General features: G+C 46.0%; 1 protein-coding gene across 1 annotated transcript; it reads left to right on the top strand.

Annotated features, from left to right (window-relative positions):
- The first annotated feature begins 4901 nt into the window (after positions 1–4901).
- Positions 4902–10154, top strand: LOC106575020 (high affinity choline transporter 1). The gene is made up of 3 exons (XM_082963190.1): positions 4902–5055; positions 8914–9131; positions 9493–10154. The coding sequence occupies exons 1-3, from the start codon at positions 4902–4904 to the stop codon at positions 10147–10149; spliced, it is 1029 nt and encodes a 342-aa protein (XP_082819316.1). The 3' UTR covers positions 10150–10154.
- Positions 10155–15586: the final 5432 nt, after the last annotated feature.

The raw sequence follows: 15586 nt of genomic DNA, 5'->3' as shown, positions 1-15586 counted from the left end.
TAATGACATCACAATACCCCATAATGACATCACAATACCCCATAATGACATCACAATACCCCATAATGACATCACAATACCCCATAATGACAAAGCAAAAACAGGTTTTTAGAAAATGTTACAAAATAAATTAAAATAGAAAACGTAAAAATCACATTTACATAAGTATTCAGACCCTTTAAGCAGTACTTTGTTGAAGCACCTTTGGCAGCGATTACAGCCTAGATTCTTCTTGGGTATAAAGCTACATGTTTGGCACACCTGTATTTGGAGAGTTTGTCCCATTCTTCTCTGCAGATCCTCTCAAGCTCTGTCAGGTTGGATGGGGAGTGTTGCTGCACAGCTATTTTCAGGTCTCTCCTGAGATGTTCGATCGGGTTGAAGTCTGGACCCTGGCTGGGCCACTCAAGATCAGAGAATCTTGTTTCTCGTGCTCTGCGAGTCTTTAGATGCCTTTTGGCAAACTCCAAGTGGGCTGTCATGTGTCTTTTACTGAGGAGTGGCTTCCGTCTGGCCACTCTACCATAAAGGCCAGATTGTTTGAGTGCTGCAGAGATGGTTGTCCTTCTGGAAGGTTCTCCCATCTCCACAGAGGAACTCTGGAGCTCTGTCAGAGTGACCATCGGGTTCTTGGTCACCTCCCTGACCAAGGCCCTTCTTCCCCTGATTGCTCAGTTTGGCCGGGCGGCCAGCTCTAGGATGAGTCTTGGTGGTTCCAAACTTCTTCCATTTAAGAATGATGGAGGCCACTGTGTTTTTGGGGATCTTCAATGCAGCAGAAATGTTTTGGTACCCTTCCCCAGATCTGTGCCTCGACACAATCTTGTCTCTGAGCTCTACGGACAATTCCTTCGACCTCATGGCTTGGTTTTTGCTCTGACATGCACTGTCAACTGTGGGACCTTATATAGACAGGTGTGTGCCTTTCCAAACCATGTCCAATCAATTGAATTTATCACAGGTGGACTCCAATCAAGTTGTAGAAACATCTCAAGGATGATCAATGGAAACAGGATGCACCTGAGCTCAATTTCAAGTCTCATAGCAAAGGGTCTGAATACTTATGTAAATCAGGTATTTCTGTTTTTCGTTGTTAATACATTTGCAAACATTTCTCAACCTGTTTTCGCTTTGTCATCATGGGGTATTGTGATGTCATCATGGGGTATTGTGATGTCATCATGGGGTATTGTGATGTCATTATGGGGTATTGTGATGTCATTATGGGGTATTGTGATGTCATCATGGGGTATTGTGATGGCATCATGGGGTATTGTGATGTCATTATGGGGTATTGTGTGTAGATTGATGAGGAAAACATTTAATTTAATCCATTTTAGAATAAGACTGTAACATAACAAAATGTGGAAAAAAGTCAAGGGGTCTGAATACTTTCAGAATGCCACTGAGTAGTAGACTACAGTTTGGAATATATAAATTAACAATGTAGACTTACTTGTGAAATAATCAAAATATATTTTACATTCTTCTGAAAATCCCCAATATTCTGTGCGTTTAAACCTGCCAACATTCCTCCCGTGTGCAGGAGGCCTGTTCTTCGCCAAGCCCATGCGTTCTCGAGGTTATGTCACCATGCTGGACCCTTTCCAGCAGAAGTATGGGAAGAGAATGGGTGGTCTGCTCTTCATACCTGCTCTAATGGGAGAGATCTTCTGGTCTGCGGCCATTTTATCTGCTCTGGGCAAGTCATTATGAATGATATATTACAGCACAGTGTGATCTCTCGTCTGTGTTGTTACTATCTCTGATCAGGTCCCTGTCTGTCGGTTTCTCTAGGAGCCACGCTGAGTGTGATCATAGACATAAACATCAAGATGTCTGTGGTGATCTCTGCCTGTATTGCCATCTTCTACACGTTAGTTGGAGGTCTGTATTCTGTAGCGTACACCGACGTGGTGCAACTCTTCTGTATCTTCCTGGGACTGGTGAGACACTCGGCCCGTACCAAATACTTACTTCAGCTGGACTTCACTTTCGCTTGGGAGTTTGTACTTTGGGGACCAATTCCGTTGGGTTCCATTGTAGCTGAAACATTTGAAAGAATTTGAGAAGGAGTAGGGACGACTCTCACTATTTAATACATTATACTATATTTCTACAACTATTAAAAACCTTATACTATATTTATACAACTATTTAATACATTATACTATATTTCTACAACTATTTAATACATTATACTATATTTCTACAACTATTTAATACATTATACTATATTTCTACAACTATTTAATACATTATACTATATTTCTACAACTATCTAATACATTATACTATATTTCTACAACTATCTAATACATTATACTATATTTCTACAACTATTTAAAACGTGACATTCTGGCTGTAGCGGTGTGTGTTTGACCCGGGTTTGACGTGTTCCCGTGTGTCTCTGCCTCTGTGTCAGTGGGTTTCAGTACCGTTCGCTCTGAACAACCCAGCCGTGTCTGACATCAAGATCAGTGCAGTGAAGGAGATCTACCAAGCTCCCTGGAAGGGAAACATCAAGAGAGAAGACACCTGGGTCTGGATAGACAACTTCTGTCTGCTGGTACGTACAGTTCTGGATAGGACTGGGTCTGGATAGGACTGGGTCTGGATAGACAACTTCTGTCTGCTGGTACGTACAGTTCTGGATAGGACTGGGTCTGGATAGGACTGGGTCTGGATAGACAACTTCTGTCTGCTGGTACGTACAGTTCTGGATAGGACTGGTTCTGGATAGGACTGGTTCTGGATAGGACTGGGTCTGGATAGGACTGGGTCTGGATAGGACTGGTTCTGGATAGGATTGGGTCTGGATAGGACTGGTTCTGGATAATACTGGTGCTGGATAGGATTGGGTCTGGATAATACTGGTTCTGGATAGGATTGGGTCTTGATAGGACTGGTTCTGGATAATACTGGTTCTGGATAGGACTGGTTCTGAATAGGACTGGTTCTGGATAGGACTGGTTCTGGATAGGATTGGGTCTGGATAATACTGGTTCTGGATAGGACTGGTTCTGAATAGGACTGGGTCTGGATAATACTGGGTCTGGATAGGACTGGTTCTGGATAGGACTGGTTCTGGATAGGACTGGGTCTGGATAAGATTGGGTCTGGATAAGATTGGGTCTGGATAGGACTGGGTCTGGATAGGACTGGTTCTGGATAAGACTGGGTCTGGATAGGATTGGGTCTGGATGGGTCTGGATAGGACTGGGTCTGGATAGGACTGGGTCTGGATAAGACTGGGTCTGGTACTCCAGCAGACAGAATATTCACTGTCTCCTCTCTGTGTTCTGGATGAAGTCACTGTCTCCTCTCTGTGTTCTGGATGAATTCACTGTCTCCTCTCTGTGTTCTGGATGAATTCACTGTCTCCTCTCTGTGTTCTGGATGAATTCACTGTCTCCTCTCTGTGTTCTAGATGAATTCACTGTCTCCTTTCTGTGTTCTGGATGAAGTCACTGTCTCCTCTCTGTGTTGATGAATTCACTGTCTCCTCTCTGTGTTGATGAATTCACTGTCTCCTCTCTGTGTTCTGGATGAATTCACTGTCTCCTCTCTGTGTTCTGGATGAAGTCACTGTCTCCTCTCTGTGTTCTGGATGAATTCACTGTCTCCTCTCTGTGTTCTGGATGAATTCACTGTCTCCTCTCTGTGTTCTGGATGAATTCACTGTCTCCTCTCTGTGTTCTGGATGAATTCACTGTCTCCTCTCTGTGTTCTGGATGAAGTCACTGTCTCCTCTCTGTGTTGATGAATTCACTGTCTCCTCTCTGTGTTGATGAATTCACTGTCTCCTCTCTGTGTTCTGGATGAATTCACTGTCTCCTCTCTGTGTTCTGGATGAATTCACTGTCTCCTCTCTGTGTTCTGGATGAATTCACTGTCTCCTTTCTGTGTTCTGGATGAATTCACTGTCTCCTCTCTGTGTTCTAGATGAATTCACTGTCTCCTTTCTGTGTTCTGGATGAAGTCACTGTCTCCTCTCTGTGTTGATGAATTCACTGTCTCCTCTCTGTGTTGATGAATTCACTGTCTCCTCTCTGTGTTCTGGATGAATTCACTGTCTCCTCTCTGTGTTCTGGATGAATTCACTGTCTCCTCTCTGTGTTCTGGATGAAGTCACTGTCTCCTCTCTGTGTTCTGGATGAAGTCACTGTCTCCTCTCTGTGTTCTGGATGAATTCACTGTCTCCTCTCTGTGTTCTGGATGAAGTCACTGTCTCCTCTCTGTGTTCTGGATGAATTCACTGTCTCCTCTCTGTGTTCTGGATGAATTCACTGTCTCCTCTCTGTGTTGATGAATTCACTGTCTCCTCTCTGTGTTGATGAATTCACTGTCTCCTCTCTGTGTTGATGAATTCACTGTCTCCTCTCTGTGTTGATGAATTCACTGTCTCCTCTCTGTGTTCTGGATGAATTCACTGTCTCCTCTCTGTGTTCTAGATGAATTCACTGTCTCCTCTCTGTGTTCTGGATGAATTCACGGTCTCCTCTCTGTGTTCTGGATGAATTCACTGTCTCCTCTCTGTGTTGATGAATTCACTGTCTCCTCTCTGTGTTCTGGATGAATTCACTGTCTCCTCTCTGTGTTCTGGATGAATTCACTGTCTCCTCTCTGTGTTCTGGATGAATTCACTGTCTCCTCTCTGTGTTGATGAATTCACTGTCTCCTCTCTGTGTTCTGGATGAATTCACTGTCTCCTCTCTGTGTTGATGAATTCACTGTCTCCTCTCTGTGTTGATGAATTCACTGTCTCCTCTCTGTGTTCTGGATGAATTCACTGTCTCCTCTCTGTGTTGATGAATTCACTGTCTCCTCTCTGTGTTCTGGATGAATTCACTGTCTCCTCTCTGTGTTGATGAATTCACTGTCTCCTCTCTGTATTTTAGATGTTGGGGGGGATTCCCTGGCAGGTGTATTTTCAACGAGTTCTCTCTGCCTCTTCAGCTTCGTACGCCCAGGTGCTCTCGTTCATCGCTGCTGCAGGGTGCCTGGTCATGGCTGTGCCCTCAGTAATGATCGGGGCTATAGGGGCTTCCACAGGTGAGACATGCAGACACACCTACACACACACACACCTACACACACACACACACACACACACACACACACACCTACACACACACACACACCTACACACACACACACACCTACACACACACACCTACACCTACACACACACACCTACACACACACCTACACACACACACCTACACACACACCTACACACACACACACCTACACACACACCTACACACACCTACACACACACCTACACACACACACACCTACACACACACCTACACACACCTACACACACACCTACACACACACACACACACCTACACCTACACACACACACCTACACCTACACACACACACCTACACACACACCTACACACACACACACCTACACACACACACACCTACACACAGACCTACACACAGCTGGGCTACAGTTACTTTATGTCTGAGCGGTTCTACCTGGGACATCTCGTTCTGTCGCGTTGCTTGATCTATATCTGTTAGTTGTTATCCTAACATTCCCAAACGTCTGATTGAGAGTTCCTCATCTGGTAGCCTAATGATGATACATATTCCAGAGGTCTGTCCCCCTGCTGGGCGTTGGGGGGGAGGGGGTCTGGGGGGACGGGGTCCGGGGGGGGAGGGAAGGGGGTCCGGGGGGGGTCCGGGGGGGGTCCGGGGGGGGGTCCGGGGGGGACGGGGTCCGGGGGGGGGGGGGGGACGGGGACACACCTCAGGGTGTAACCGTGTTTCCCTCAGATCTCTGGAAAAGCTAAAAAAAAAAACATCATCAGCTGGTCCCTTCATCCATTATGGAGGATCGTTCTCTCCGTCTCTCTCCCTCTCTCCCTCTATCTCTCTCTCTCTCTCTCTCTCTCCGTCTCTCTCCCTCTCAATCTCTCTCTCTCTCTCTCCGTCTCTCTCCCTCTCTCCCTCTCAATCTCTCTCTCTCTATCCGTCTCTCTCCGTCTCTCTCCGTCTCTCTCCCTCTCAATCTCTCTCTCTCTCTCCGTCTCTCTCCCTCTCTCCCTCTCAATCTCTCCCTCTCTCCCTCTCAATCTCTCTCTCTCTCTATCCGTCTCTCTCCGTCTCTCTCCCTCTCAATCTCTCAATCTCTCTCTCTCTCTATCCGTCTCTCTCTCTCTCAACCTCTCTCTCTCTGTCTCTCTCTCTCTCAACCTCTCTCTCTCCGTCTCTCTCCCTCTCAATCTCTCTCTCTCTCTATCCGTCTCTCTCTCTCTCAACCTCTCTCTATCCGTCTCTCTCCCTCTCAATCTCTCTCTCTCTCTCTCTCTCTCCGTCTCTCTCTCTCTCAACCTCTCTCTATCCGTCTCTCTCTCCGTTTACTACTGTGAACTTTGTAAATATTACATCTGAGGAGAAGCAGAAGGTTTGATCTCCAGGGTTTAACTCCACCATCAAAGTCCTGCTGAATCACTGTCTGTACACTCAGTTACTGAGTCAGGAATGGGAGGTGAAATGCTACGTTTAAGGGATGATATATAGTTACAGTAGGACTAAACCAGTGTTGGGAGGTGAAATGCTACGTTTAAGGGATGATATATAGTTACAGTAGGACTACGTCCAGTGACGGGAGGTGAAATGCTACGTTTAAGGGATGATATATAGTTACAGTAGGACTAAACCAGTGTTGGGAGGTGAAATGCTACGTTAAGGGATGATATATAGTTACAGTAGGACTAAACCAGTGTTGGGAGGTGAAATGCTACGTTTAAGGGATGATATATAGTTACAGTAGGACTACGCCCAGTGACGGGAGGTGAAATGCTACGTTTAAGGGATGATATATAGTTACAGTAGGACTAAACCAGTGTTGGGAGGTGAAATGCTACGTTTAAGGGATGATATATAGTTACAGTAGGACTACGCCCAGTGACGGGAGGTGAAATGCTACGTTTAAGGGATGATATATAGTTACAGTAGGACTAAACCAGTGTTGGGAGGTGAAATGCTACGTTTAAGGGATGATATATAGTTACAGTAGGACTACGTCCAGTGACGGGAGGTGAAATGCTACGTTTAAGGGATGATATATAGTTACAGTAGAACAGACAATCTGACATGACTGTTTATCATCATGTATAAAGCTGTAGTAGGGTTGTACTGTTAAGGAGGTTCCACATTGGTCTTTCTAACCTGACACACGAGTTCTTCCACAGTTGTAGTTCTTTAGTAGGTTCCTTTGACCTCTGTTCTTCCACAGTTGTAGTTCTTTAATAGGTTCCTTTGACCTCTGTTCTTCCACAGTTGGAGTTCTTTAGTAGGTTCCTTTGACCGCTGTTCTTCCACAGTTGTAGTTCTTTAATAGGTTCCTTTGACCTCTGTTCTTCCACAGTTGTAGTTCTTTAGTAGGTTCCTTTGACCTCTGTTCTTCCACAGTTGTAGTTCTTTAATAGGTTCCTTTGACCTCTGTTCTTCCACAGTTGTAGTTCTTTAATAGGTTCCTTTGACCTCTGTTCTTCCACAGTTGTAGTTCTTTAATAGGTTCCTTTGACCTCTGTTCTTCCACAGTTGTAGTTCTTTAGTAGGTTCCTTTGACCTCTGTTCTTCCACATTTGTAGTTCTTTAGTAGGTTCCTTTGACCTCTGTTCTTCCACAGTTGTAGTTCTTTAGTAGGTTCCTTTGACCTCTGTTCTTCCACAGTTGTAGTTCTTTAATAGGTTCCTTTGACCTCTGTTCTTCCACAGTTGTAGTTCTTTAGTAGGTTCCTTTGACCTCTGTTCTTCCACAGTTGTAGTTCTTTAATAGGTTCCTTTGACCTCTGTTCTTCCACAGTTGTAGTTCTTTAGTAGGTTCCTTTGACCGCTGTTCTTCCACAGTTGTAGTTCTTTAATAGGTTCCTTTGACCTCTGTTCTTCCACAGTTGTAGTTCTTTAATAGGTTCCTTTGACCTCTGTTCTTCCACAGTTGTAGTTCTTTAATAGGTTCCTTTGACCTCTGTTCTTCCACAGTTGTAGTTCTTTAGTAGGTTCCTTTGACCTCTGTTCTTCCACAGTTGTAGTTCTTTAGTAGGTTCCTTTGACCTCTGTTCTTCCACAGTTGTAGTTCTTTAATAGGTTCCTTTGACCGCTGTTCTTCCACAGTTGTAGTTCTTTAGTAGGTTCCTTTGACCTCTGTTCTTCCACAGTTGTAGTTCTTTAATAGGTTCCTTTGACCTCTGTTCTTCCACAGTTGTAGTTCTTTAGTAGGTTCCTTTGACCTCTGTTCTTCCACAGTTGTAGTTCTTTAATAGGTTCCTTTGACCTCTGTTCTTCCACAGTTGTAGTTCTTTAGTAGGTTCCTTTGACCTCTGTTCTTCCACAGTTGTAGTTCTTTAGTAGGTTCCTTTGACCTCTGTTCTTCCACAGTTGTAGTTCTTTAGTAGGTTCCTTTGACCTCTGTTCTTCCACAGTTGTAGTTCTTTAATAGGTTCCTTTGACCTCTGTTCTTCCACAGTTGTAGTTCTTTAATAGGTTCCTTTGACCTCTGTTCTTCCACAGTTGTAGTTCTTTAGTAGGTTCCTTTGACCTCTGTTCTTCCACAGTTGTAGTTCTTTAATAGGTTCCTTTGACCTCTGTTCTTCCACAGTTGTAGTTCTTTAATAGGTTCCTTTGACCTCTGTTCTTCCACAGTTGTAGTTCTTTAATAGGTTCCTTTGACCTCTGTTCTTCCACAGTTGTAGTTCTTTAGTAGGTTCCTTAGTTTGACCACTGTCTACCTGTTTTTTCTGGTTCTAAGTTCTGGGTTCTGGGTTCTTGACAGTTGTGTGTACTGATCCTCATGTTCCTCAGACTAGAACCAGAGAAAGGGGAGTCCTTTAGATTCAGCTGTGGTTCCAGGTTCCAAACGACATGTTGTGTTCCTCGTGTTCTTCAGACTGGAACCAGACTGCGTATGGACCTGTACCTCCCAAGGAGAGGGACCAGGCAGACATGATATTACCCATAGTCCTCCAGTACCTCTGTCCTCCCTTCGTCTCCTTCTTCGGCCTGGGGGCGGTCTCTGCTGCTGTGATGTCATCCGCCGACTCCTCCATCCTATCGGCTAGCTCCATGTTCGCTCGGAACATCTACCAGCTGGCCTTCCGCCAATCGGTGAGTTGGAAGGAAGGGGGAGGGGGGGGGGGGGGCGGGACTAAAAACCACCACTTACTACTTCCTGTTCACAAAATATCTAAACTTCATAGAAGCAGTTGAGACGCTGTTCTCTGTGTTATTGTTGTGTGTGTTGTTGTTCTGTGTGTTGTTGTGTGTGTTGTTCTCTGTGTTGTTCTGTGTGTTGTTGTTGTTGGTGTGTGTGTTGTTGGTGTGTGTGTTGTTGGTGTGTGTGTTGTTGGTGTGTGTGTTGTTGTTGTTGTTGTTGTGTGTGTTGTTCTCTGTGTTGTTGTTGTTGTTCTCTGTGTTGTTGTTGTGTGTGTGTGTAACGTTGTACACCCCTCCTCCTCCTCCCCCTCAGGCATCGGACACGGAGATCGTGTGGGTGATGCGCGTCACCATCTTTGTGTTCGGCGGCCTGGCCACGGCGATGGCGCTGCTAACGGGGACGGTGTACGGGTTGTGGTACCTGAGCTCCGACCTGGTCTACGTTATTATCTTCCCTCAGCTCATCTCCGTCCTCTTCGTCAAGGGAACCAACACATACGGTTCCGTCGCAGCTTACGCCTTCGGTCTGTTCCTGAGGATCGGAGGAGGGGAACCTTACCTCTCACTACCCCCTTTCATCTACTACCCAGGTTGGCAGCTGGAGGACCGGATTCATCATCTGACCGGAGAGGTGGAACACATAGTGGTGCAGAAGTTCCCGTTTAAAACCGTCTCCATGTTAGCCTCGTTCTTAGGCAACGTGGCTTTCTCCTACCTGGCCAAGTATCTGTTTGAGAGCGGCAAGTTGTCGGCCAAGTACGACTTCTTGGACGCGGTGTTGGCCCAGCACAGCATAGAGAACATGGACAAGACCACGTTGGTCAATGGTAACGACATGGCGTTGTCTGAGATGGCGCCTGTCAAACCGCGGCTCAGCGTTCAACTGGCCGCTACATTCACCCGTAGAGACACTCTGGCCGAGGAGGACTCTAGTCCTGAAGACAGCCCCAACCACAAGACCCTGGACTAAACCCCCCCCCCCCCCCCCCCCCCGGGGACCTTTAAACGGGAACATTTGGGGAACGTAAAGAGGACTGAAGTGACGGAGACTGAAATACACATTTTTACTAGTTTGATATTTAACCGCTTTGATTTGATTTGATCATGGCCAAGTGAGTTACGAAGATGAAACAGATATAGATGGAGATAATGCCATCTATTGGGGGAGGCAGGGTAGCCTAGTGGTTAGAGAGTTGGACTAGTAACCGAAAGGTTGCAAGATCGAATCCCCGAGCTGCCAAGGTATAAAATCTATCGTTCTGCCCCCTGAACAAAGCAGTTCATTAACCCACTGTTCTCCTGTAGGCCGTCGTTGAAAATAAGATTGTTTTTATTTTAACTGACTAGTTAAATAAAGGTTAAATATAAGAGAAAGATGGCACAGAATAGAAGATAGAGATAAGAGGACATCATTGGCAACGAGACAAGATTAATGTTGCTTGCTGAATGTGAGTGACCAGTGGAGAACGGACCGCCATGTTGGTATGTATCAGACCTGAACTCTACCCGGTCTCAGTCTGGGATGAAATGACAGCGGGTCATAACGGGATAAAGCAGTTTATAAACTATTGGACATGTACAGAGACTTTAAATACCTAGTTTTGATCCAATAGAAATTGTATTGAGCCAAAATGGACAGACAAGCTTACAGATGTAATAATGAAAGATAAATAGTTCCGAGTATAAAGATTAAAATAATTAAAATAATTTGTCACTGTTATTTTAGATACAAACAGCAACAGTTCATTTTTTTTTTTTTTATTTGACTGATGAATTAAGTTTTGGTCTGAATGGGAAGTGTAATGTTCTGAGTCGTATTGTAGAAAGATAAATATCAAATAATCAGACGGACAATAATTGATCAATTATCAAATCTGGATTTTTGGGATATTTTTGTGACATTGCATATTCCTGTGTTCAATCCACTGTACCTGGTATATGATTGGTTCAGGATGATGGATAAAGGGGAAGTCCACTGTACTGATTGGTTCAGGATGATGGATAAAGGGGAAGTCCACTGTACTGATTGGTTCAGGATGATGGATAAAGGGGAAGTCCACTGTACTGATTGGTTCAGGATGATGGATAAAGGGGAAGTCCACTGTACTGATTGGTTCAGGATGATGGATAAAGGGGAAGTCCACTGTACTGATTGGTTCAGGATGATGGATAAAGGGGAAGTCCACTGTACTGATTGGTTCAGGATGATGGATAAAGGGGAAGTCCACTGTACTGATTGGTTCAGGATGATGGATAAAGGGGAAGTCCACTGTACTGATCCCTTTTGATTTGAACAAAACATTCTATTGTAGAAGTGGTCAGAAAGTGACTTTTTGGACTTGAATACCAAAAGAGATAAAATTGACCTACTTTCCCTACCCGTACCATGAGACTGGAAAATACAAAACGGCTGAGATATCCCGCCTTACCGTACCATGAGACTGGAAAATACTAAACGGCTGAGATATCCCGCCTTACCGTACCATGAGACTGGAAAAGACAAAACGGCTGAGATATCCCGCCTTACCGTACCATGAGACTGGAAAATACTAAACGGCTGAGATATCCCGCCTTACCGTACCATGAGACTGGAAAAGACAAAACGGCTGAGATATCCCGCCTTACCGTACCATGAGACTGGAAAAGACAAAACGGCTGAGATATCCCGCCTTACCGTACCATGAGACTGGAAAAGACAAAACGGCTGAGATATCCCGCCTTACCGTACCATGAGACTGGAAAAGACAAAACGGCTGAGATATCCCGCCTTACCGTACCATGAGACTGGAAAAGACAAAACGGCTGAGATATCCCGCCTTACCGTACCATGAGACTGGAAAAGACAAAACGGCTGAGATATCCCGCCTTACCGTACCATGAGACTGGAAAAGACAAAACGGCTGAGATATCCCGCCTTACCGTACCATGAGACTGGAAAAGACAAAACGGCTGAGATATCCCGCCTTACCGTACCATGAGACTGGAAAATACAAAACGGCTGAGATATCCCGCCTTACCGTACCATGAGACTGGAAAAGACAAAACGGCTGAGATATCCCGCCTTACCGTACCATGAGACTGGAAAAGACAAAACGGCTGAGATATCCCGCCTTACCGTACCATGAGACTGGAAAAGACAAAACGGCTGAGATATCCCGCCTTACCGTACCATGAGACTGGAAAATACAAAACGGCTGAGATATCCCGCCTTATGTCATTTAAAAGTTTACCAACAGGGCTGTCAAACTATTTAATAATTTCAACAACAACAAAACTATGTCAGGCAAAACACACAAAAAATGTCTTCATATTTTACAGAAATTATTACAATTGTTTGACAACCCTTATTGTAAGCTTTTAAAAAAAAAATGATATCAAACTCAACAATTCGTATTTTCCAGTGATGAAGATATACATGTGGGGGGGGGGGAAACACCCCTAAAAAATGGTTCAACTTTCAGCACCTTTTATCTCCTGAACGGCCAAACTACTTTCTGACCACTTCCTCCACGGACGAACACGTAGAGAAACGTTTTGGGATGCGGCTTTTCCCCACAACGCTGTTACTGTGAGTTATATCCTAGTATAGACAGCAGCTTTATCATAAAGGTCATTTCAAACATTTTAATAACCTTTCAAAAACACACAATACTCTTAATACCATGTTGAGTAGAAAACATTAACATTTAGAAATAGGTAGTCGATTTACAGCGCTGTACAATACAGGCTCATTTTGATTTCATTCAATGTTGGGTATAAAAAACCTGATTTAAAAAAAAAAAAACAATGTATGATATAAAATCTACATGGAAGGAATATACACAGCAAAGTATTTATTGTAAAAATGTAGTAATGTAATGGCTTTAATTACACGCTTTTGGTTTTAAATGGTGACTTATGTCATAACGTCTACAGCCTTACTGGGTTATTACTGAAGGTCTGTCTGTATACAGCCTTACTGGGTTATTACTGAAGGTCTGTCTGTATACAGCCTTACTGGGTTATTACTGAAGGTCTGTCTGTATACAGCCTTACTGGGTTATTACTGAAGGTCTGTCTGTATACAGCCTTACTGGGTTATTACTGAAGGTCTGTCTGTATACAGCCTTACTGGGTTATTCCTGAAGGTCTGTCTGTATACAGCCTTACTGGGTTATTCCTGAAGGTCTGTCTGTATACAGCCTTACTGGGTTATTACTGAAGGTCTGTCTGTATACAGCCTTACTGGGTTATTACTGAAGGTCTGTCTATATACAGCCTTACTGGGTTATTACTGAAGGTCTGTCTGTATACAGCCTTACTGGGTTATTCCTGAAGGTCTGTCTGTATACAGCCTTACTGGGTTATTACTGAAGGTCTGTCTGTATACAGCCTTACTGGGTTATTACTGAAGGTCTGTCTGTATACAGCCTTACTGGGTTATTACTGAAGGTCTGTCTGTATACAGCCTTACTGGGTTATTACTGAAGGTCTGTCTGTATACAGCCTTACTGGGTTATTACTGAAGGTCTGTCTGTATACAGCCTTACTGGGTTATTCCTGAAGGTCTGTCTGTATACAGCCTTACTGGGTTATTACTGAAGGTCTGTCTGTATACAGCCTTACTGGGTTATTACTGAAGGTCTGTCTGTATACAGCCTTACTGGGTTATTACTGAAGGTCTGTCTGTATACAGCCTTACTGGGTTATTACTGAAGGTCTGTCTGAAAACCAACCCCACAATAGAAGTTTCAGTTTGATTGGACGGCGGTAGGGAACGCAGAGACAGGAAACTGAGGACGATGACGTCAGGAAGACAACATTACGAGGGTCGTTGTACCTACTTCATCAAAATGCATGTCATCCTCATTTTTCTCTCTCCTTCCCTCTCTCCCTCCGCCCTCTCCTTCCCCTCTCCCCCCGCTCTCTCCTTCGCTCTCGCCCTCTCCTTCCCTCTTCCCCCCCCTCGCCCTCTCCTTCCCTCTCTCCCCCTCGCCCTCTCCTTCCCTCTCTTTGCTCTCGCTCTCTCCTTCCTCTCTCCCCCCCTCGCTCTCTCCCTTCCCTCTCTTCCCCCCCCTCGCCCTCTCCTTCCCTCTCTCTCGCTCTCGCTCTCTCCTTCCCCTCTCCCCCCCTCACTCTCTCCTTCCCTCTCTTCCCCCTCGCCCCTCTCCTTCCCTCCCCCCTCGCCCTCTCCCCTTCCCTCTCTCCCCACTCTCTCCTTTCCTCTCTCTTCTCTCCCCGGAAGTGTCTCAGTGTGTGAGGATAGCAGTGTCTTTAACCTCTCTAACAGGGAGGGAGGACTGGTCTGAGACGGAGCCAGAGGAGGGAGGACTGGTCTGAGACGGAGCCAGAGGAGGGAGGGAGGACTGATCTGAGACGGAGCCAGAGGAGGGAGGGAGGACTGATCTGAGACGGAGCCAGAGGAGGGAGGACTGATCTGAGACGGAGCCAGAGGAGGGAGGACTGATATGAGACGGAGCCAGAGGAGGGAGGGAGGACTGATCTGAGACGGAGCCAGAGGAGGGAGGGAGGACTGATCTGAGATGGAGCCAGAGGGAGGGAGGACTGATATGAGACGGAGCCAGAGGAGGGAGGACTGATCTGAGACGGAGCCAGAGGAGGAGGAGGACTGATATGAGACGGAGCCAGAGGAGGGAGGGAGGACTGATCTGAGACGGAGCCAGAGGAGGGAGGGAGGACTGATCTGAGATGGAGCCAGAGGGAGGGAGGACTGATCTGAGACGGAGCCAGAGGAGGGAGGACTGATCTGAGACGGAGCCAGAGGAGGGAGGACTGATATGAGACGGAGCCAGAGGAGGGAGGACTGGTCTGAGACGGAGCCAGAGGAGGGAGGACTGATATGAGACGGAGCCAGAGGAGGGAGGGAGGACTGATCTGAGACGGAGCCAGAGGAGGGAGGGAGGACTGATCTGAGATGGAGCCAGAGGGAGGGAGGACTGATCTGAGACGGAGCCAGAGGAGGGAGGACTGATCTGAGACGGAGCCAGAGGAGGGAGGACTGATCTGAGACGGAGCCAGAGGAGGGAGGACTGATCTGAGACGGAGCCAGAGGAGGGAGGACTGATCTGAGACGGAGCCAGAGGAGGGAGGACTGATATGAGACGGAGCCAGAGGAGGGAGGGAGGACTGGTCTGAGACGGAGCCAGAGGAGGGAGGACTGATCTGAGACGGAGCCAGAGGAGGGAGGACTGATATGAGACGGAGCCAGAGGATCCATTAGAACTGATTGAGGAGCACAAAGGTGAAGACATAACCCTGAGAGAAGAGAGAGAGAGAGAGGAGGAGGAGGGAGGAGAGGAGGGAGGAAGGAGTTACAGGCCCGAGGTCACCTAGGGATGGAGTACTGTGAGAGTTTACAGAGAGACAGAGAGAGACGGAGACAGAGAGAGACAGAGAGAGAAAGAGAG

The sequence above is a fragment of the Salmo salar genome, chromosome 16 (genome assembly GCF_965601325.2).
Source record: "Salmo salar chromosome 16, fSalSal1, whole genome shotgun sequence".
Lineage (NCBI taxonomy): Eukaryota > Metazoa > Chordata > Actinopteri > Salmoniformes > Salmonidae > Salmo > Salmo salar.
Note: the sequence above shows the minus strand (reverse complement) of the source record. Positions and strands in the feature narration are given on the sequence as shown.